The sequence below is a fragment of the Sorex araneus genome, chromosome 2 (genome assembly GCF_027595985.1).
Source record: "Sorex araneus isolate mSorAra2 chromosome 2, mSorAra2.pri, whole genome shotgun sequence".
Taxonomy (NCBI): Eukaryota; Metazoa; Chordata; class Mammalia; order Eulipotyphla; family Soricidae; genus Sorex; species Sorex araneus.
The window spans coordinates 217812069-217835153 of NC_073303.1; the positions used below are offsets into that span (position 1 = coordinate 217812069).

The following is a 23085-nucleotide window of genomic DNA, read 5'->3' on the forward strand; positions in this document are numbered from 1 at the left end:
AGGGAAGGGAAGAGGGAGGGAGGGAGGCAGGGAGGGAGGAGGGAGGGGGGAGGGAGAGAGGGGATAAAAGACTGTTGGGGCCAGAATGATAGTAGTCAGGGAGTTAGAGAAGGTCCCTTTCATGCAGCCAACCCGGGTTCAATCCCTGGCACCCAATACAGTCCCCTGAGCCCCACCAGGAGTGATCCCAGAGTGCAGAGCAGGAGTAAGCCCTGAGCACCACTGGGTGTGCCAACACCCAACCACCACGAGAGAGAGACAGAGACAGAGACAGAGACAGAGACAGAGAGAGACAGAGAGACAGAGAGAGACAGAGACAGAGACAGAGACAGAGAGACAGAGACAGAGAGACAGAGACAGAGACAGAGACAGAGAGAGGGAGAGAGAGAGAGGGAGAGAGAGAGAGAGTGGCGAATACCAGGGAAGCCAACTCTTCTCCACTGAGAGAATCAGCCCAGGAAGGGACAGGGAAACAGGACAGAGAAGAGCCTTCTTGTCCCCTAAACTCTCCTGCCAAAGGCCAGCCCCCTCTGTACCTACAACTCCACTGCCAGGACATGCCTAGACCCAGGCGAACGTCACGGGGAGCGGAAATATCAGCGTGCAGAGGGCAGGAGGGCTCGGCCGCACGGTCGCAGACGCTGAACTGCTCCGGAACGAGCAGGTGTCGAGGGTCACCGACTAACCGAAGCCCCCTGCCCTGCCAGCCCGGCTTCTTCCCACAGGACCCCTGACCTTCTCGCTCCCCGCCAGGTCCACCAGGTACAGCTTCCCGCTGAGCTTCTGTTCCGTCTCCATGTTCTCCTGCTTGATGTTGATGAGGAAGATGCTGTGGCTCCGGGAACTGTGCTCGTTCATGTCTGCGGGGCGAGGCAGAAACCCGGGCACGGCAGCCCTCAGCCCCCCGACCTCTGCCCTGGCCACGTCCCGGCCAGCAGCAGGGCGACACCCTTCCTCCCCTGCGGGGACAACCTCCCTTGCCCCGTGTCCAGCCCTCCCACCCACAGGGCCCAGCCCAGGAGCTGGCCCCGTCTCCAGCCAGACTCAATCAGGTCCCCACTTACTGGTGACGGCCACGTGACGATTCGACTTCCCTTCATCGATCACATCTAGGATCTCCTCAGGGCTGGACACAAAGCGCTCGGTGCAGCCCTGCGGGGGGCAGAGGGACGGTGACCCGGGGACTCTTGGTCCACAGATGGAAGCTGCTCGGTACCCTTGCTCGGACATGTTTCCGAGACGACGACCTTCTTCCAAGCGCCTGGGCACACCTCCCCGTATCCAAGGCACCCGCCCTCTCCTCCCACTGGCCCCAGGGGGCCCCGCCCCCGCTCTTACCTTGACAAATGGCACCCGGTTCTTGTCCTCGTGCACAGACAGGTTGGTCTTGGTCACTGAATGAGGACAATGCAGGCTGAGCAGAGCCAGCCCCTCCGTGCCCAGCCCCTCGCCCCTGCCATTCGCTCCTGGGGTGGCGCCTTCCATGTGCCCCTGTGGAATCTGTGCCCTGGTGTGCGCCCGAAGATCCTTTCTCCCCTTCTCTGATCCACCTCAATGCTTCCAGCTCCTTCCAGGACCATTTCTCGAGAGGTCTGGCCACCTGAGCTCATCTTTTGACCCTTCCAGTTTGTTTTTGTTGGGGCTGGAGCGATAGCACAGCGGGGAGGGCATTTGCTTTGCATGCGGTCAACCTGGGTTCAATCCCTGGCATCCCATAGGGTCCCCTGAGCACCGCCAGGAGTGATTCCTGAGCACAAGTCAGGAGTAACCCCTGAGCATTGCTGGGTGTGACCCAAAAAGAAAAAAAGAAACACAAAAAAAAAACCCACAAAAACAGGGACTGGAGAGATAGCACAGCGGGTAGGGCATTTGCCTTGCACGTGACCGACCCAGGTTCGATTCCCAGCATCCCATTTGGTCCCTTGAGTAATTCCTGAGTGTATGAGCCAGGAGTTACCCCTGTGCATCGCTGGGTGCGACCCAAAAAGCAAAAAAAAAAAAAAAAAACCAACAACCACCAAAACAGTTTCTTTTTTTTTTTTTTTTAAGAAAAACAGATTTTATTTGGAGGGGTTTGAAGGTGTGAAGGGGGAGTGTGTGTGTGTGTGTGTGTGTGTGTGTGTGAGAGAGAGAGAGAGAGAGAGAGAGAGAGAGAGAGAGAGAGAGAGAGAGAGAGAGAGAAACACGTTCAAGAGAGAACTGGGGCTTCCCCAAGGGTGGAGGGAGCCCCTACACACATCCCAGTGTTAGACATGAACGCATGAAAATACACATCTCAAGAGGGGAGATGCGGGCAACACACGTGCTCGGGCACCTCATGTGCTCGGCCACATGGGCTCAGGCAGCATGTGGGCTCACGCAGCACATGTGCCCTAGTTTGTTTTTTGTCTCGGTTTTGATTCTTATTTTTGGGTTTTGGAGCCACACTCAGCAGAACTCAAGGGCTGGTCTTGGTTCTGTGCCAAGTGTCGCTGAGCAGATCAGGCCGTTAGTGTTGCTGGGATTTGAACTCGGGACAGCGCCTTAACCCTAGTACCCTCTCTTTGGCCCTGACTCTTCCACCTTTGAGAAACCCTTGGTGAGTGGAAGCGAGAGAGACAGATACGTGTGTGTGAGCTCTCGGCAGCTCCTGCCCCAAGTACCGAACCCCAAGAGCTACGCGAGCTGTCCCTTCCCGGCCCCCTCACACGCTCCACCCCTGGGCATTCACCCCCACTCACCATCCAGAAGGTCACGGATTTTGTCCAGATAAATCTCAAAGTAAGAGACCTGGATCGGGAGAGAGGAGAGGCATCAAGAAGGCCTTTCCGAGGGGCTGGGGTGATAGCACAGTGGGTAGGGTGTTTGCCTTGCACGAGGCCAACCCGGGTTCGATTCCCAGCATCCCATAGGGTCCCCTGAGCACCGCCGGGAGTGATTCCTGAGTGCAGAGCCAGGAGTAACCCCTGTGCATCGCCAGGTGTGACCCAAAAAGAAAAAAAAAAAAGGCCTCTCTGAGGGGCTAGAGCAATAGCACAGTGGGTAGGGTATTTGCCTTGCACGCGGCTGACCCGGGTTCAATTCCCAGCATCCCATGAGCACCGCCAGGGGTAATTCCTGAGTGCAGAGCCAGAAGTGACTCCTGTACATCACTGGGTGTGACCCAAAAAGCAAAAAAAAAAAAAAAAAAAAGGCGTCTCTGCAACCTGGTGCGAAGATCTCCAGCTAATGTGAGCCTTATGCAGGTGGCAGAGAAGGAGCCGGAGAATATGGTGAAGGATGGAGGGAACCCCCGGGCTCTCCACGGGTTCCCCCCAGACCCTCCCGCCCAGCCCTTCTGGCCCCCCTGGGAAGGCCCGGCAGTCACCCCCCGCCTCACCTTGATGTGGAACTCCAGGTTCTCGTCCATGGAGTAGATGTGGTTGAAGATGTCGCGCGCAATCCGAGGGATGATCCCCATCAGCTGGGGGTCGTGCAGCTTGCCCTGGGGACGGAGAGCAGGTCACCATAGGGCCGGGGCCCCGGGAGAGCGAGGCAAGTCAGAGGCACACGGGGGGACACAAAGGACACGGCTGAGAAGAACAGCACAAACGGCAGCAGGAGAGAACTAAGAGGCTCTCCGGCCCATCTTGGCCGCTGGTTTTCCAAACGGAAAGAGGAAAACTGCAGCACGGAAGGAGGGTGAAGTGCAGCTGGCGGGAGGGGGTCCACTGAACGCCCCCATTAACCCTGCGTCCCCCGACAAAGTTACCATGACGCGAGGCCCTCTCCCCTGAGGTCCCTAGGCCTGCCCCCGCCCTCACCACCTGCAGCCGTCACAGCCCTCACCTCCATGGTGTGGGTTTTCCCTGAGGATGTCTGTCCGTACGCAAAAATGGTGCCGTTGTAGCCAGCAAGGACGTCTGAAAGAGAGAGCAGAGGAAGAGCCTGGGAAAGGGAAGTGGGGGACGGAAGGGTGGGAGCTCCGCGGGCAGGGAGCTCGCCGTGTACCTTCCAATCCCTGCCACCACACAGGGTGTCCCTGAGCTCCCCCAGGAGTGGCGCCTGGGCTCCGAGTCAGGAACAGCCCCATGACCACTGCTGAGCGTGGTCCCAAAGTCGCAGAACTCCCTCCAGGGTCAGAGAAAGAGTAGAGAGGGTAAGGGGCTGGAGCAATAGCACAGCGGGTAGGGCATTTGCCTTGCACGCGGCCGACCCGGGTTCGATTTCCAGTATCCCATATGGTCCCCTGAGCACCGCCAGGGGTGATTCCTGAGTGCAGAGCCAGGAGTAATCCCTGTGCATCGCTGGGTGTGACCCAAAAAGCAAAAAAATAAAAAATAAATAAATTTTTAAAAAAAAGAGTAGAGAGGGTAAGGAGCTTGCCTACATGCGGCAAAACCCAGTTTCTTTTTTTTTTTTTTTGCTTTTGGGGTCACACCCAGTGATGCTCAGGGGTTACTCCTGGCTTTGCACTCAAGAATTACCCCTGGCGGTGCTCGGGGGACCCTATGGGATGCCGGGGATTGAACCCGGGTCGGCCACGTGCAAGGCAAATGCCCTACCCGCTGTGCTATCGCTCCAGCCCCGCAAACCCCAGTTTCACCCGTGGCACCACCTAAAGTCCCTGAGCCCGGTCAGGAAGCCTGAGCACAGACCCAGGGGAAAGCACTGAGCACTGCAGGGGGCGGCCCGGACACCCCCCTCAAATGACAAAAATGCGTTCTGAGGGCCAGGGAGGTAGTTCAGGTGGTCGAGTCGAAGCCAAGCAATATGTGAGGCCCTGAGTTTGACCCCTGTCACCGCTCCACGGCTCCCAGACCACTGGCCAGGTGGGCATCACGGTACCCCAATACCCTCTGCCCCCAGCACTACTAGGTACAGCCTCTAATAAAAAAATAAAATAATAGGGGCCGGAGCAATAGCATAGCAGGTAGGGCATTTGCCTTGCACGTGGCCGACCCGGGTTCGATCCCCAGCATCCCATATGGTCCCCCAAGCACCGCCAGGAGTAATTCCTGAGTGCAAAGCCAGGAGTAACCCCCGAGCATCGCTGGGTGTGACCCAAAAAGCAAAATAATAATAATAAAATAATAAAATAAAATAATAAAGTAATAAATAACATATTCATCTTATAAAAAATACTCATCTGGAGGATACTTCAAAGGCAGAGCACACGCCCCATGGATACGAGGCCCCGGGTTTCACCCCCAGCACTGCCAAGATATCATTGTTACTGATACGTTACCTTTGACAATCTGCATGGCACATGCATGGTACACCTGCTCCTGAGTCGTGTTTGGCGGGAATACCCGGTCAAAGACATATGGCTTCCCCTGGGGCGGAAAGAAAAGACGGCAGACGTCAGCAGGCAGCAAGAGAGGAAGGCAAGGCTGCACCTCACTTCCCTCAGCTGGGAAGGCGCGGTTCTTCCACTCTGTGCGCATGGACGCTGGTGGGGTGGAGGGCGACGAGAAGAAGGCAGAGATGAATACTGCCTCCAGTGGCAGGGAACGACACTGCGGAATGTGACATAAGAGCTGGTGAAGGGAGCTCAGTCCTGCTGGTATGATTCAGCATTCCACCACACGGACCCCTTCCCTGAGAAGAACTGTCACTGTCGCTGTCATCCCGCTGCTCATCGGATTTGCTTGAGCGGACACCAGTAACATCTCCATGGTGAGACTTGTTACAGTTTTTGGCATATTGAATGCGCCACGGGTAGCTTGTCAGGCTCTGCCGTGCGGGTGAGATACTCTCGACAACTTGCCAGGCTCTCCGAGAGGGACAGAGAAATCAAACCCAGGTCGGCTGCGTGCAAGACAAACGCCTGATCTCGTCTGATCTCGGAAGTCAAGCAGGATCAGGCCTGGTTAGTACTAAGAAGAACAACTGGAAAAAAAGAACAGGGCCACTGACTGTGGAGAGTGAAGAACGGGTCAGGTAGCATTAAAAAAATTGACCTGTTGGACTGATAGTACAACGGGTAGGGCATTGGCCTTGCACGTGGTTGACCCGGGTTCAATCCCCAACATCCCATATAGTTCCCTAAGCACCTCCAGGAGTAATTCCTAAGTGCAGAGCCAGGAGTTACCCCTGAGCATTGCTGGGTGTGGCCTCAAAACAAACCAAAAAAATCTATCTGTAGGAGCCAGAGCAAGAATAGTACAGTGGGTAGGAAGCTTGCCTTGCACCGGGCCAACCCGGTTTCAATCCCCAGCAACACATATAGTCCCCTGAGCCTACCAGGCGTGATCCCTAAGTGCAAAGTTAGGCGTAAGCCCTGAGCACTGCCAGACGTGGCCCCAAACCAAAAAGCAAACAAAAAATATACTTGTAGGGGGGCTGGAGTGATAGCACAGCGAGTAGGGCGTTTGCCTTGCAGGAGGCCGACCCGGGTTCCATTCCCAGCATCCCATCCATATGGTCCCCTGAGCACCGCCAGGAGTAATTCCTGAGTGCAGAGCCAGGAGTGACCCCTGTGCATCGCCGGGTGTGACCCAGAAAGAAAAAAAAAAGACAAATACCACATGACTTTACTCATATGTGAAAAATAAAGAAGACTTATGAACTAATAAAATAAACACAAATTTTTAGATTACAAGAAGATAGTGGCTACTAAAAATTAAGGAGGGGAGGTAGTGCGAAAAGTGGATAAAGGGAGTCAATTGTATAATGATACATGGGCGTGAGATTTCTGGTTGCAAACATGGTAGTTCAGATGTTGATTAATAATTCTGTGCATGTGTAACTTATATGTACAAATCAATGTTATCACTGCATCACTGTATCACTGTCATCCCGTTGCTCATCGATTTGCTCGAGTGGGCACCAGTAACGTCTCCATTGTGAGACTTGTTACTGTTTTTGGCATAGTGAATACACCACGGGGAGCTTGCCACGCTCTGCCATTTGGGCGAGATACTCTCGGTAGCTTGCTGGGCTATCCAAGAGGGGCGGAGGAATCGAACCCGGGTCAACTGCGTGCAAGGCGAACATCCTACCCACTGCACTATCACTCCTGCCCCATCAATGTTATCTCATTATAAAATTTTAAAAGTTCTAAAAGAAAATTATATGATAGGACATCAAGAGGATCTGGAGAGACAGCCCAAGGTGTGGAGCACATTCTTTGCATGTGAGAGGTCCCCCCCCTCTGATCTCCAGCACTGCATGGTCCCCAGGATGGTTGAATGTGTAACCTGGTGACCCCTGAGCTCCACAAGGTGGCCCTGGAGGCCCCCAACAACCCCAGTCTGAGAATAAGCACAGGCCTGCATTACCGGGGAGGCTGGGCCCTAGTCCCTCAGAACTGCTGGGGAGGGCGTTTGCCTTGCACTCAGCCGACCCGGTTTCGATTCCCAGCATCCCATAGGGTACCCTGAGCACCGCCAGGAGTGATTCCTGAGTGCAGAGCCAGGAGTAACCCCTGTGCATCGCCGGGTGTGACCCAAAAAGCAAACAAACAAAAACAGAACCGCTGGGGAGCCGCTCGACTAAGCCTCACAGAACATCAATAAATCTAAAAAATGTGCTGAGTGGTGAGAAGGGTCAGATGGCTGTGGCGGTCTGGATGTTTCTGAAAAGTCAGTCTCTCAAGAAAGCCAGACAGGGCCTGCTTTATTCATCACAGTCAAGGCTACCACTTAAATAGTCCCAAGTAGCAGGTAAAATGAATATTGCCTCAAAGTGTGTTAAAGCATGAGTGCTGATCAGCAGTGACATCAAAAATTCAGGATTGTTTTGATACTTGTATTTATAGTTTTTAAAAAATATTGTGGAGGGGGGCTGGAGCAATAGCACAACGGGTAGGGCGTTTGCCCTGCATGCGGCCGACCCGGGTTCGATTCCCAGCATCCCATATGGTCCCCTGAGCACAGCCAGGGGTGATTCCTGAGTGCTTGAGCCAGGAGCAACCCCCGTGCAACGCCAGGTGTGACCCAAAAAGGGAAAAATAGATAAATAAATAAAAATTTTAAAAATAATAATATTGTGCTCTGCTCCTAAAGACTATAATCCGAGAGGTCTTCTAACCCATTTTGGCACCCAGAGTGGCTTCTTACAGAAATGCATCTAGACTGTGAACTGAGCTAAAATATCAGAAATCCAAAACCGCATGGCTGCAACAGCGGCCGCGCGAGCTCAGAGAGTTTTCATTCTCAGCAATGGAAAGAAATTATTAAATGATGCCTTTTCAGCAGGCCTGATTGTTGGGGGAAAATTCCAAACAATAATAGTGAGTTCTCTACTGAAATATTGAATGTATTCAAAGTATAGAGAGAATAAAGTGAAGATCATTAGCTACTTAGGTGGGGGCTGGGTGGGAGGGGGGTATATTGGGGTTCTTGGTGGTGGAACATGTGCACTGGTGAAGGGATGGGGGTTTAAGCATTATATGACTGAGACTTAAACCTGAAAGCTTTGTATTTTTTTCATGGTGATTCAATAAAATAAAAACAAAAAAATAAAAATAATAATAATATTGTGGGGAATGAATTTCTGTTAAAGGTCATTTGTATATGTTGCATGTAACAAACATGGTAAATATTTGTTTACAGTCTTTGATACATGTATATGAGTTTGACTGGAATCAACAAAAAGGAAATAAATGTATGAATATGTGATTCTGCAATTAAAGTTAGTCTTGAAATGTAAATAAAATGTGAAACATGTTAAAAAAAAATAGCACTGCTCGAGCACTGTCATCCCGTTGTTCATCGATTTGCTTGAGCAGGCACCAGTAATGTCTCCATTGTCAGACTTGTTACTGTTTTTGGCATATCGAATACACCATGGGTAGCTTGCCAGGCTCTGCTGTGTGGGCAAGATACTCTCGGTAGCTTGCCGCCTCTCTGAGAGGGACAGAGGAATCAAACCCAGGTTGGCCGAGTGCAAGGCAAACGCCCTACCCGATGCACTATCGCTCCAGCCCTATAGGTAGTGATTATACGAATGTCAATATGCACAAATGTCAAACTATATAGAGAGGGCTGAAGAGATAGCACAGGGGTGAGGCACTTCCCTTGTACATGGCTGAGCTGGGTTTGATCTTCAGAATGCCGTATGGTCCCCCAAGTAATGACAGGTGTGGCCCCAAAGCCCCCAAATAGGGCCAGAACAGTAGTACATCGGGTAAAGCGCTTGCCTTGCAGGTTCAATCCCCAGCACGCCGTATGGCTCCCCAGTCCCTGCCAGGAGTAAGCCCTGAGTACTGCTGGGTGTGACCCAAAACAAACAAAAGAAAAAATACATCTACATATATGTGTGTCTGTGTGTGTCTATGTAGAATTCTTCAAGCTATTGATTGCATCAGCTGACATGTCACGGTCCTGAACTGGGTCGCAGCCCAGAAGCAAAGCACATACACTCACATACATGAGGCTCTGAATGTGACCCCTGCAGTCAAAACCAAACACAGAAATGAAGATAAAATTTTGTAATAATAGCTCTTAAGTACGGCTTTACACCTGGAATTCAAATAGGAATTTACAGTGCCCTATCCACTGTACTAGCTCTCTGGCACCTCTATTTTTACCTTGTTATAACATTTAAATGTTGTCACGTGTAAGGCTTATTTTCAAATTAAACATTAGGGGGCTAGAGAGATACTACAGGGGGTAAGGCACTTGCCTTGCATGTGGCCAACCCAGATTCAATTTCCAGGGGACTCCATATGATTCTATGAGCATCACCAGGAATAATCTTTGAGCACAGAGCCAGGTGTAAGCCCTGAGCACAGCCAGGTGTGGCCCCAAAACAAAATAAAAATTAAATATTTTAAAATGTGGGGGACTGGAACAATAGCACAGCGGGTAGGGCATTTGCCTTGCACACGGCCAACCTGGGTTTGATTCCCACCATCCCATAGGGTCCCCTGAGCACCACCAGGGGTAATTCCTGAGTGCAGAGCCAGGAGTAACCCCTGTGCATCTCCGGGTGTGACCCAAAAAGCAAAAAAAAAGTGTGGGGGATGGACTGGAAAGATACTATAGCAGGTAGGGTGCTTGCCCTGCATGCGGCCGACCTGAGTTCTATCCCCAGTACCCCATATGGTCCCTGAGCCTGCCAGAAGCAATTCCTGAGTGCAGAGCCAGGAGTAATTCCTGAGCATCACTGGGTGTAGCCCAAAAAGCAAAACAAACAGGTAAATAAATATGTGAGGGCCAAGGCGAGAGTACAGCAGGCAGGGCACTTTCCTTGCACACAGCTGACCCGGGTTAGATCACGGCACCACATATGGTAGTCCTGCCAGGAGTGACCCCTGAGTACAGAGCCGGGAGTTAGCCCTGAGCACTGCTGGGTATGACCCCCAAAAAACAAGACAGAGGGGCTGGAGTGATAGCACAGCGGGTAGGGTGTTTGCCTTGCACGCGGCCGACCCGGGTTCGATTCCCAGCATCCCATACGGTCCTCTGAGCACTGCCAGGAGTAATTCCTGAGTGCATGAGCCAGGAGGAACCCTTATGCATCGCTGAGTGTGACCTAAAAAGCAAAAAAAAAAAAAAAGACAGAAAAGAAAGTGTCCAACAGTAAAAGTCCGAGACATTTTATTAGTGAAAAAAGCAATTCCAAAAAAAAAAAAAAGCAATTCCAAAAGAATGATACAAATTATTTTAATAAAATATTTAACTTTGCATTATTAAATTTTAGTGAAAATTAACACATGTATCTATGAAGACAAAGTCATTGAAAATCAATACATTAAGCTGCTAATTATTTTTATTGGGATAGAAGAATTTTGAGGGATTTTGAGTTTCTTCCGTGGGATTTTGTTTTTAATTTTGTTTACATAATATATTAGGTATAATCTAGTAATATTTAATATTAAAAATATGCATTCGTTCTTAAATTGGAATCTAATGTCATGTTTCTCCCATCAGTGACCAAGAACAGAGACAAACAAAAATATATTTCAGGCTGATGACTCGCAGTTCTTCTCGACCAATGATCTCCAGCCGGGCTTTGCGAAGCCAGGCAGGGAGCCAACAGGGATTAAACAGAACCCTCAAGCCAGCCCTGCCCCTCCCTTCTCCCCCTCGGGGAGCACAGGTACACATACACACACATGCATATGAGCGTGCGCAGACACACAGACACACATGCATATGAGCGTGCGCAGACACACAGACCCCCCCCACCACCACATTCTCTCTGTCTGTCTGTCTGTCTGTCTGTCTGTCTCTCTCTCTCTCTCTACCTCTATCTCTCTCTCTCTCTCCCTCTCTCATTCTGTCCCCCTAGCTTTCCCAGTTTTTAGGATCCCAAAGGTGCTGTCCACGCATTGAGATGGAGGGCGCTCTCCAAGTGCTGAAGTCATTTTTGCTTAAACGACCTCTTTTTTCAGCGTGGGCTGGGAGAGGGAAGGGACGGGAGGATGACGGGCTTCTAGAATTAGGATGATAAAATATTTTCATGACTGATGGTCCCGGGAACTGCAGGGCCGAGCAGCACCACATCCTCAGGCCCTGGCACTAGACTGCGGGCCAGGGGGCTGGAGCAATAGCACAGCGGGGAGGGCTGGAGCGACAGCACGCGGCCGACCCGGGTTCGATTCCCAGCATCCCATATGGACCCCGGAGCACCGCCAGGAGTAATTCCTGAGTGCATGAGCCAGGAATAACCCCTGTGCATTGCCAGGTGTGACTCCCCCCCCCCAAAAAAAAAAAAAAACTGCCGACCAGACTGGCCCAGTATTGCTGGGATGGGCCTTGGGGCCCCCTGGGAGCCACTGGGGAGGATCCCCCACAAAATCTCCCCACAAAAAAAACATTTTCACAAGTGAGGCTGGAATGTAGCTCAGTGGCAGAGCATATGCCGCACGTGTGTGTGAAGCCCTGAATTCAGTTCCTGGCACCAAAAATAAACGTCTAGTATACTCTTTGTTATTTCTTATTTTTGTCTTGTTTTGAGGCCAGACCCAAGCAGTTCTTAGGGGTCCAGAAAGTAGTGGGTCTCAAATCCAGGGCCCGCACAGCAAAGAATGAGCCCCAACCCTTTGAGCGATCTCTCTGTTCCTATTCTACATTTCTCAATCTTAAATTTTTTTCTTTCTGTTAAAATATAAACTAATGGGGGGCCTGAAAGATGGTACAGCAGGTATGGCCCTCACCTAGTAAGGGCAAGTCCAGGTTGAATCCTCAGCACCCCACACGGTTCCCTAAGCCTAACCAGGAATGGCCTCTGAGCACAGAGCCAGGAGTAAGGCCTGAGCACAGCTGGGTGTGGCCCCTAAACACTCAACACACTCTCTCTATATATATACATATACATATGTTTATATACGTACATACATATAGCACTGTGTCACTGTCATCCCGTTGTTCATCGATTTGCTCGAGCGGGCACCAGTAACGTCTCCATTGTGAGACTTGTTGTTACTGGTTTTGGCATATCGAGTATGGCACGGGTAGCTCGCCAGGCTCTGCCGTGCGGGTGAGACACTCTCGGTAGCTTGCCGGGCTCTCCGAGAGGGACAGAGGAATCGAACCTGGGTCAGCCGCGTGCAAGGCAAACACACTACCCACTGTGCTACCACTCCAGCCCACATACATATATGTGCATATATAATATTTTCAATTATCATACTAATTGTTTTGTCACATATGTTCTGCCTGTTTGGTTTTGGTGTTGGGACCACAACCATTGATGCTCAGAGCTTACTCCTGGCAGTGCTCAGGAGACCATATGGGATGCTGGGGAGCGAAACTGGGACAGCCATAAGGCAAGGGCTCTACCCACTGTACTATCTCTCCAGCCCCCCACATCCTTTTTTGTGTGTGGAGAAGGACCACACCTCGTGGTGTACAGGAGCTATTTGAGGCTTGTGGGGTGGAGATTGCACTTGGAAGCACTCCAGCGCTTCACAGGATACTAAGAGTCAAACAGTGGGGCCTCCTATGTGCAACACACGTGCTCCAGCCCTCTAAGCTGTCACTCGGGTCCTATGTTTTGTCACATCCTTTTACGAAAAACTTGATCCGTGGTTTACTACTTTTCCTACCCTCATAAGAAACATCACTATTACTTATATGTCCCATGACGCATAAAATTACTTTAAAGCAGATTGTACTAGGCCGCAGAGGGGTTCTTATCAGAATCTGTGGGCGTGTATCTCCAATTAGCAAAAGCCATTTTTGAGGTCACTTCCCAGGCCTCTGCTCAGGCCTTCTGCAGACTGAATCATCTAAAGGCAGGACTCCAGGAGGCTGGAGTATTAGCACAGCTGGTAGGGCATCTGCCTTGCATACAGCCAAGCTGGGTTCGGTTCCCAGCATCCCATATGATCCCCCAAGCACCGCCAGGAGTAATTCCTGAGTGCAGAGCCAGGAGTGACCCCTGTGTATGGCCAGGCATGACCCAAAAAGCAAAAAAAAAATATTAGAGATCTGGATGTTTGAACATATCCATCAGCTGGAGAGAATAATGTTAGCCATTTCCGATTATGTTTAAGGGCTGGATTTGAGGAGATGGCACGTACAAAATAACAGTAACGCCAGATTCTCCCCAGGAGCTTACTGTGTCTGTCACTTGCTGAGAAGCTTACATGCATTACCACATCATCACAGCAATCCTGTGAGGGAGGTGGCTTGAGGTCACCTCCCGGGCCTCTCCTCAGGCCCTCTGCAGACTGAATCATCTAAAGGCAGGGACTCCCCTCAAGTCCCTGACACCACGCATAGTTTTTCTTGTTCGCAAGTATTTGGTTTGGGGACCACCCTTGGCGGTGCTCGGGGCCATTCCTCATTTTATAGATCCATTTCATAGATGTGGAAAGGTAAGGCAGCTTGCCTGCCAGCTGTGGAGCTGAGACTCACCGTGTATGGGTTTATTTATTTACTTATTTATTTGGGGGGGAGGCCACACCCCGGCTATGCTGGGGCTTACTTCTGGCTCTCCATTCAAGGGATCACTCCTGGAGAGCTTGGGGGATCATACGGGGTGCCAAGGATCGAACTCAGGCCAGCCGAGTGCGAGGCGAGCTCCCTACCTGCTGCACTATCTCTCCAGCCTCTTCCCTAGAGCATCGCCTTCAACCCAAGCAATCTGGTTTCAAGTCGACAACTCCAAAGTGACCCAAGAACTGAAGCGGTATCATGGTGTTGGTTCCTTACCATGACTTCTTCTCCCCCTCCAGCCTCTCCCTGCCTCCCCCAGTTCAGACATTCCCCTAAACGCTTCTGGGAAGGCCTAAAGCCTTTTATCTTTCCTCCTGGAAACCCTAATCCAAATTCCCGAAGCAGGTGATTCTCCCATTCATTCTACTCAAGAAGCCATCCTCGGGGCTGGAGCAATAGCACAGCGGGGAGGGCGTTTGCCTTGCACTTGGCCAACCCGGGTTCCATTCCCAGCATCCCATAGAGTCCCCTGAGCACCGCCAGGAGTGATTCCTGAGTGCAGAGCCAGCAATAACCCCTGTGCATCGCCAGGTGTGACCCAAAAAGCAAAAAAAAAAAAAAAAAAAAAAATCAAGAAGCCATCCTCGCCTACTGCTGTGGCACTGAGGCATGGGTGACCCCTTGATTTGGTGCAGCATGGAGGAAAGCCCTGGGCTTCCTCTCTGTTCTCACGGCAACCCCAGCACTCAGAGTCCTGCAGCCTGGTGCTCTCTGTCCTCCTCTGACCCACTCCATGGCCTCCTGTCTAGCGGAAACTCCAGCACCTTTTGGAAATTTTCCATGATGCACACTGACTCCATCTGAAGGGCGGGGGGGCGGGGAGAGCCTGAGATGAAGAGTCCAAGGTGGCCCACCTCTCCAGCCCACAGGAAAGCACTCAGTAGAGCCTAAACGTGGAGCACCGCGGCTGATTTCCATGGTGACACCCCTGGGAATTGTTGTCATGGAAATACTGGAGACACTGGCCACAGTGAACGTTACTCCCTCTCCATTTTCCTTCATGAGACTCCCCCCAAAGCTAAGGGTGAACCCACTTCCTTCCTTCAGATATTACAGAAATCAAATAATATTGACTCTACTTCAAACATCCTATAGGAGTCATTCTAGCCTTCCAAATGACGCTCCTAGATTTGTTATGCTTTCTTTCTTTTCTTTTCTTTTCTTTTTTTTTTTGCTTTTTGGGTCACACCCGGCAATGCACAGGGGTTACTCCTGGCTGTATGCTCAGGAATTACTCCTGGCGGTGCTCAGGGGACCATATGGGATGCTGGGATTCGAACCCAGGTCAGCCACATGCAAGGCAAACGCCCTACCCGCTGTTCTATAGCTCCAGCCCCTAGATTTGTTATGCTTTATTTGTTCCTTCTTTTTTTTTCTTTTTGGGTCACACCTGGCAATGCACAGGAGTTACTTCTGGCTCTACGCTCAGGAATTACCCCTGGCAGTGCTCAGGGGACCATATGGGATGCTGGGAATAGAACCCAGGTCGGCCACATGCAAGGCAAACGTCCTCCCCGCTGTGCTATCGCTCCAGCCCCTCTTTGTTCCTTCTTAAGATCCCACTTGGACCGAGAGAATGCAGGACCTCCTTCCTCAGTCACTGGAGTGAGTACCTGAATGAAGGGGGGAGGAGGTGGGCCCTTCTTACCAGCTTCCCTCCCACAGCTGGTATAAATGCAGCTGCCTCGACAACAGGCACTTGGCACACCAAGATGCAGGCAGAGAAAGACAGAGGCACCTAAGCCAAGATGGATACTGAGTGACAAACACCACCAGACCAGGGCTTGGAGACCTAGTACAGTGGGAAGGGCACTTGCCTTGCCAGCTTTTACCCAGGTTTAATCCTCAGCACCCCATACAAGTAAGCCCTGAGCACCCCCAGGTGTGGCTCCCAAACTGAAACAAACAAAATCAAAAGACCAAAACCAAACAAAGAAACAAACAAAAAAAAAACAGGGTCCAGAATGTGGCTCAAGTGGTAGAGCCCCAGCCCTGCACGTGGGAGCCCCTGGGTTCGTGGCTAACGCTGCAAGCCCCCTCCCCCAGCATCACTGAGCATGGGGGCCCCTGCAGGAGTGTCCCAAAAGAGAAAAGAAAAAAAGCAAAACTATGTGCAAAAAGGGCTGGAGTGATAGCACAGTGGTAGGGCATTCGCCTTGCACCTGGGTTCAATTCCTCCGACCCCCCTCAGAGTCCTCCGCCCCTCTCAGAGAGCCCGGCAAGCTACTGAGAATATCTCCCCCGCACAACAGAGCCCAGCAAGCTCCCCATAGCATATTTGATATGCCAAAAACAGTAACAAGTCTCACAATGGAGACGTTACTGGTGCCCGCTCGAGCAAACCGATGAGCAACGGGCTGACAGTGATACAGTGATGTGCAAAAAACAGAGGCTACGGCTGAGATACCCTTCTACTATGACCCAGGCCACTAGCATGTACTGAACGTCAGATTCCTGGGAGAAGACCAGGTGGGGCAGGGGAGCGATGAGGCTGACAGAGCTGCCGCTCCAGCTCACTCTCCGAGCCTCTGCCAAAGGGAAGAAGTCCAGGAATATCAGTGACCGGCTGCAGGAAAGCAGAGGGAAGGGAGCAGGGGCAGCATTTGGAGCCATCACTGCACCCTCATTCTTCCCTGGCCTTCTCAGGCAGCCGGAAGCAGCTGCCATTAACTCCTCGGATACTCTCCCTCACCCTGGGCCCCCCAGGAAGCTAGCAGAGGAAAGAGCAAAGAGGGTGGGAGATTTTCTTCCATTGTGGGGACCCCCTACCGCCTCCTCAGTTCCAGAGCGCTCATGCTCCTGCAGGAGAATGAAGACTGGGAAGGCAGGTTGCGGGAATTCTGCCGGAGACAAAATGGCCCCTATACATATTCGTCTTGGAGCAAGATACCGAGAATGAGACAAAGGTACAACCAGACAGAAAAGAAAGATCAGGAAAAGCGGACAGGAAGTAGAAGGCATGGCACCAGGGCAGAGTCAGAACTATCAGGGGCCCCGGGGCCTCTCTTCATGGCCCCTTCCTCCCCATTTTCCACTGTCTTTCCTGGAGCCATAGCACAGCGGGTAGGGCCTTGCACATGGCCGACCCGGGTTCGATTCTTCCATCCCTCTCGGAGAGCCTGGCAAGCTACCGAGAGTATCCCGCCCACACAGCAGAGCCCGGAAAGCTCCCCATGGTGTATTCGATATGCCAAAAACAGTAACAAGTCTCACAATGGAGACATTACTGGTGCCCACTCAAGCAAGTTGATGAACAATGGGAAGACAGTGCTACAGTGCTTCCTATTTAGCTGGGGAAAATTATCCAGATCTAAACAACTTCTTGGACTGGAGAGGTAGTTCAATGGCCTGACTGGAGTTTTTCTGGAGTGTTTCTACCCTTCTTCTGACTGCGGCCTCCTTTCAATCGTGTTTCCTTTCTATTGCCCCCCCCCCCCCCGCCCCGTCCTCCTGTTTGGTCTCCAGTCTTCTGTTTATGCAGTTTTCATCTGCACTGCACTTGGAACATCCGGGTTGAGAAATGTGGGGCTGGGGCCAGAGAGATACTCTAGGGAGTAAGGCTCCTGCCTTGCACGCAGCCACCCCAGTTCAATCCCTGGCACCACACAGACCACCTGAGCACCACCAGGAGAGATCCCTGAGCACAGAGCCAGGAGTAAGCATTGAGCATAGCCAGGTATGGCAGAAAAGAAGAAAGGAAGGGGGCTGGAGCGATAGCACAGCGAGTAGGGCGTTTGCCTTGCACGCGGCCGATCCGGGTTCAATTCCCAGCATCCCATATGGTCCCCTGAGCACTGCCAGGGGTAATTCCTGAGTGCATGAGCCAGGAGTAATCCCTGTGCATCGCCGAGTGTGACCCAAAAAAGCAAAAAAAAAAAAAAAAAAAGGAAGGAGGGGTGGAAGGAAGGAAGGAAGGAAGGAAGGAAGGAAGGACAGGGAAGGGGGGAGGGAGGGGGAGGGAGGAAGCCCTGCACTGGAGCACATTCTTTGCATGCATAAGGCCCACATTTGAGCCCAGGCATGGCATACAGTTCCCCAGTATCGTCAGGAATGACCCCTGAGCACCAAGCCATTAGTAGTCTGTGAGCTCCACCCCTGTGGCCCAAAACACAAAACTGAAAAAAAAAATGGGGGGCTGGAATGATAGCACAGCAGGTAGGGCATTTGCCTTGCACGTGGCCTACCTGGGTTCGATTCCCAGCATCCCATAGGGTCCCCTGAGCACCGGTAGGAATCAATTCCTGAGTGCATGAGCCAGGAGGAACCCCTGTGCATTGCCGGGTGAGACCCAAAAAGCAAAAAAAAAAAAAAAAAAAAATCTAAAAAAACTAAACCTTTCCCAACAACTTTCTCCTGCAGCCCTATACCCATACCAGAATGGCTGGGAACGCCTAAAGGAACTGGTTCAGACGTATCTGGTAAGTAGACTTATCCTAGAGCAAGGAAGCTGCACGTCACAGTAGGAATCCTCTGTAAAGCTGTGTCCCTCTAACCACCTCCTTCCCGTTCCTCAGCCTTTATGCACGGGAGGACCCCGAGATGCTGAGCCTGCTGTCCCCAATACTCAGAGGAGACACGCCGGCCATTCCAAGTTTTGGTTTAGCCGGACTGAGCAAAACTCACCCGAAGGCAAGGCCCAGGGTCCCTGAGGCAGAGACAGCGGCCCTCTCCGTGGCAAGCACACCCACACCTTAGCTGAGGCAAAGCATCCTCTGAGCTTTCAGTAGGTGTGAGCTCAGTGTGGAGAGACAGGACGTGGAAGCTGATCTCTTTCTAAGGCGTGTTTACCCCAAGTCCCTTTTTCCTGTTCACAGGGCCCTCGTTCCCTTTCCTGCTTTCATTCTCTGGAGGAGCATGTCTTTTTTTTTTTTTTTTTGCTTTTTGGGTCACACCCGGCGATGCTCAGGGGTTACTCCTGGCTCTGCACTCAGGAATTACTCTGGGCGGTGCTGGGGGACCACATGGGATGCTGGGAATCGAACCCCGGGTCGACCGTGTGCAAGGCAAACGCCCTCCCCGCTGTGCTATCGCTCCAGTCCCAGGAGCATGTCTTTTACCAAGCGCTGCAGATGCAAGATCCATCAGAATTTCCCTGACCTTGAGCGAGGCATTCACATGTGCCCCTCCCTGCTCCAACAGGCTACTGTTTCCTCCAGTACCCACAAATCCCACTGAGTTCAATCCTGGGACCTTTCTCCCCGTGCTCTGATGCTACCAAAGTGAAAAAGGAGCTGGTGAGTGAGGAATTTTCAAGAAATTCCTCTTTTAACCATCACAGAGGAAGTTCGGGGACAGAAATCTACAGAGGCAGTGTGACAGAGAGGAAAACACATGAGCGATGGAGTCCGAGTTTTAGGTCTGAGTCCATGAATAAGGAATATGACCTTGAGAAAATCTCTTAATATCTTTGGGCCTCAATTTCCTCATCTGCAAAATGGAAACATTGATATAATACCTATGTTGGGATGCTGTTTTGGGAATGAATACTTTCAGAGTGGCAGCATATAACAAAAATATCAGTTCTCCTTAATAAGTTCTTCTCCATGGGGAGGGGTGGTCCTGATTTGGCAGAAGTGACTTGCTACTTCGGTTCTTTTTCCTTTTATTTTTGGATCATCCAGAGAAAGAATTAAATAAGCAAGTACTTACTAGGGTCTCAAGGTTTGGTTATTTTTATTTGTTACGAGGAACTGGGTAAGTCTGAAATGTTCTTACTCCTGCACTCGGGAGGTGCAGGAAAAGGCAGACATTTTCTTAGGACCCCAGGAACTACTCCCAGCCTGGGTGTGGCAGCGGTGTATTTCTGAAGGAAATCCCTCCTCAGACCCAAGCATTCCTGGCTGCAATACTTCAGGGGGCGATGAAGGGCCCGGCCCGAGGGCCCCCTCCCTCGTTTAACCCGCCGGAGAGACCCCCTGACCCCGCCAACTCGCCCCATCCACTGGTCCTCCCCCTCCCTTCCTTGGCGGTGGGGGTGGAGATGCGAGCCAATAACAAAGGGAAGATGCGCTCTCTCTACGGGGAAAAGAAAAACATCAGAAAAACACGGGACCGGCTCCAGGGGGGTGGGGACGTTGCAGAATCCCGGCGAAGGGGACGTGGGGACCCCGGAGGGCGGGGAAGCAGCCCCCTCCCACTCTGCAGAGCCGGGGCCGCGGGCCGGGCCAGGCCACACCCAGGGATCCTGATGCAGAGGAGAGGAGGGGCTGCGGGGAACGGGATGGAGGATGAAGGGCGGGGAGGGGGCGCGGGGACCAGCGGGGGCCAAAGCTCTGCCGCGGGGGTGGGGGATGGGCAAAGAAGACCCCTTTCCCGCCCCCTCCCGAGATCCCCCACCCCCCGGGGGGCGCCACTCACCCCGATAACGACGCTGTCGTCGCCCTGGAAGATGGGGATGAACTTGTCCCCCCGCAGAATCTCGGCCTGGTTCAGGGGCCGAAACCGGCAGAGCACCTTGATGCTGCACTCGTTGTTGGTCTCGGCCATCGCGGGTCTCGGGCGCGGGGTCTGGGGGGCTCTCCTGGCGCGGGAGGGGGGGTGCTCGCGTGCTCCCGGGGCGGGGGCGCTCGGCCGAGGGCAGGTGCGGGCTCGCGGGCGGAGAGGCCGGGGCGCGGGGCCGGGCGGGCGGGATGCGGCGCGGGCGGGCGGGCGGGATGCTGCGGCGCGCGCGGGATGCGGGCGGGATGCGGGCGACCTGGGCGTCTGGTCCTCGCCGCGCGCTGCCTCTCCGCCCCTCGCGCTGCAGCGCCGCGCTGCGGGCCTGGGCGGGGCCGCGCCCAGGAGGGGGCGGGGCTTCCCTCGCGGGGGGTCCGGCGCGGCCCGCGGCGCCCGGCCGCCCCCAGCCCGGCTCCCGAGCCCTCGGACCTGACCTTGGCCGCACCTTTCCCCGGCCGGGGGGCTCGCGGCGCCCCGCGCCCCGCATCCCGGACCTGCCAGCGCATCCTTGAGCCCCTGGTCCCTGGAAGGGGCCGAGCGGGCCTGTCCAGAGAAGAGTCAACACCCCTGCCACCCCCCACCCCCCCACCCCGCTCCCCTGCCTGCTTCTCCCACCCCATCCCTGCAGAGTCCCGGCGTCCCCTCCTCCCCTCTGCCTTTGCAGAGATGCCCGACCCACTCAGCCTTGCTGGGCAGCTGCCTCTCCCGCTGGGGAGAGGCTGTCAGGTCCCACTGAAGTGTCAGAGCGGGGTCCGGCTCTTTCCCGGTCCCTCTGTATACAAAGATGCCCTCTCCAGTCTCCCCAACACACTTTCCAAATTTGGAAAGACAAATGTCCGTTCCTGTGCCAGCTGAGTTCAAAAGCAAATAAAGTTCTCATGTTGGCCTCGCAGGTGAGAGCAAGGATGGAGGAGAGCAAGAGTATATTTGCAAGAGAGAAAAAAATGGAGTCTGAAAACTAAGGAATGGTGGGGTGGAGGACGTGGGGTGATTAAGAGGAGCTCTGAGAATCTCTAGGGCAGCAGTCTGTTTTAGGGGCACAGGTAGGTTTTGTTACCCTAGCAGTCTGTTTTAGGGGCACAGGTAGGTTTTGTTACCCTAGCAGTCTGTTTTAGGGGCACGGGTAGGTTTCATCACCCTTTTGTATATTCATCGTACCCCAGGTATTGTTGAGGGGCCCCAACATCTCAGCCCCTTTCTTCTCTATTGCTTCCCCTTCCCTAGCCAAAAGAAAGAAAGAAAGAAAGAAAGAAAGAAAGAAAGAAAGAAAGAAAGAAAGAAAGAAAGAAAGAAAGAAAGAAAGAAAGAAAGAAAGAAAGAAAGAAAGAAAGAAAAGAAAAGAAAAGAAAAAGCCTAGAGATTCCTTGTCCTTCCTCCTTTCAGGTCAGAATCCTGATGCAGCCCCAGGGTAGAACCACCTCGAAGCTCGCTAAAATTGATTTTTCGCTACACCACAAGGCTCTGCCGGCCGACAGACAGCCAGACTGCAGGAGCCGCGGCACTAGGCCAGGCGGAGGAGTGGACTGATGGGAAAAGGGAGGAGGGGATGGAGGTTCTACCTGGCAACCCTTGGGTAAGTGTCTAAGGCAACTGAGGCAAGGGTGAGAGAATGATGACCTTGCCAGAACAAGGACTGACTGCTCAGAGTTCAACCATGGGATTTCCTGAGCTGGACCTATACTTCTAATCCACCTTGATTTTTTTGTTGTAACTGTTGTTGGGTCACACCTGGCAGTGCTCAAGGCTTACTTCTGGCTCTATGTGTTCTCAGGAATTACTCCTGGTGGGGTTCAGCCGATGATGCTCAGTGCCAGAGGTGGAGCCTGGGTCAGCTGCATGCAAGGCACCTTACCCGCTGTACTAGCTCTCCAGTCCGCGCCTTGACTCCTATGAAATTGAAGGAAAGGGTTCCAGTCTAAGAAACTAGACCGGAAGGACATAGGGTTAACTACAGAGCAGAAGAGAAAGGCTTGGGAAGGAGCCAGAAGAAAATGCACAAAATGACAATTTTCAAACTCAGGAAGATAGACAACTTTCCAGTCACTTGGTCTGGCACCATTTCTAAGTGTTGCAGCATCCGCCCTGCTCAGGAAACATCCTTGGAAACATCCCAGCCGAAGGCCTCAAGGGGCTCCGGGATGATATTCTTAGTGAAGGCCGTTCAAATGCAAGTCCACAGAAAGTGAGGGTGAGAGACAGGAATTCATAGGTATGCACCCCACCCCATCAAAAAAAAAAAAAGACACACAACATAATTTTTTCATAAAGTTCAATTTCTTAAGTTCCAAAGGAAGATTTTTTTTTCTTTCTTTATTTTTTCATGGGGGGGCATACCAGTTGTGCTCAGAGTTTACTCCTGACTTTGTGCTTAGGTATGATTTCTGTTTTTTTTTTCTTTTTGGGTAACACCCGGTGACGCATGGGGGTGACTCCTGGATCTGCACTCAGGAATTACCCCTAGCAGTGCTCAGGGGACCATATGGGATGCTGGGAATCGGACCCGGGTTGAAAGGTAAACCCCCTACCTGCTGTGCTATTGCTCCAGCCCTAGGAATTATTTCTGGTGGGACTCAGGGAATTATATGGAATGCCTTGGACCAAATCCCTATTGGCCTACCTCTCTAGCCCCCACTGTCTTAAGTAATGAGGGAAATAGCAGAGAGTAAGTTTTCTTTCCTCATAATGTACTTACTTGGCAAAATGAAAATGTAACAATACTTTGCCAATCTTCAAAAAAATTGCCATCTTAATTTTGCTGAACTGTGAAATTCAAAAGTCTGAGAACTGTCAAATGGGT

The 23085-nt window shown here is 52.3% G+C and overlaps 1 protein-coding gene across 1 annotated transcript in view; it reads right to left on the minus strand.

Annotated features, from left to right (window-relative positions):
* The window catches only part of KIF5A (kinesin family member 5A), a 46723-nt gene extending 26208 nt beyond the window's left edge, over nt 1–20515 (minus strand). The window contains exons 1-8 of the mRNA XM_055125280.1: nt 20211–20515; nt 5207–5294; nt 3808–3881; nt 3359–3463; nt 2721–2769; nt 1339–1394; nt 1065–1152; nt 736–860 (exon numbers count right to left, since the gene is read on the minus strand). Of these exons, the coding sequence (XP_054981255.1) occupies nt 736–860; nt 1065–1152; nt 1339–1394; nt 2721–2769; nt 3359–3463; nt 3808–3881; nt 5207–5294; nt 20211–20339 (714 nt within the window). The 5' untranslated portion in view covers nt 20340–20515. The remainder of the gene's footprint in view (nt 1–735; nt 861–1064; nt 1153–1338; nt 1395–2720; nt 2770–3358; nt 3464–3807; nt 3882–5206; nt 5295–20210) is intronic.
* Between the last annotated feature and the right edge of the window lie 2570 nt (nt 20516–23085).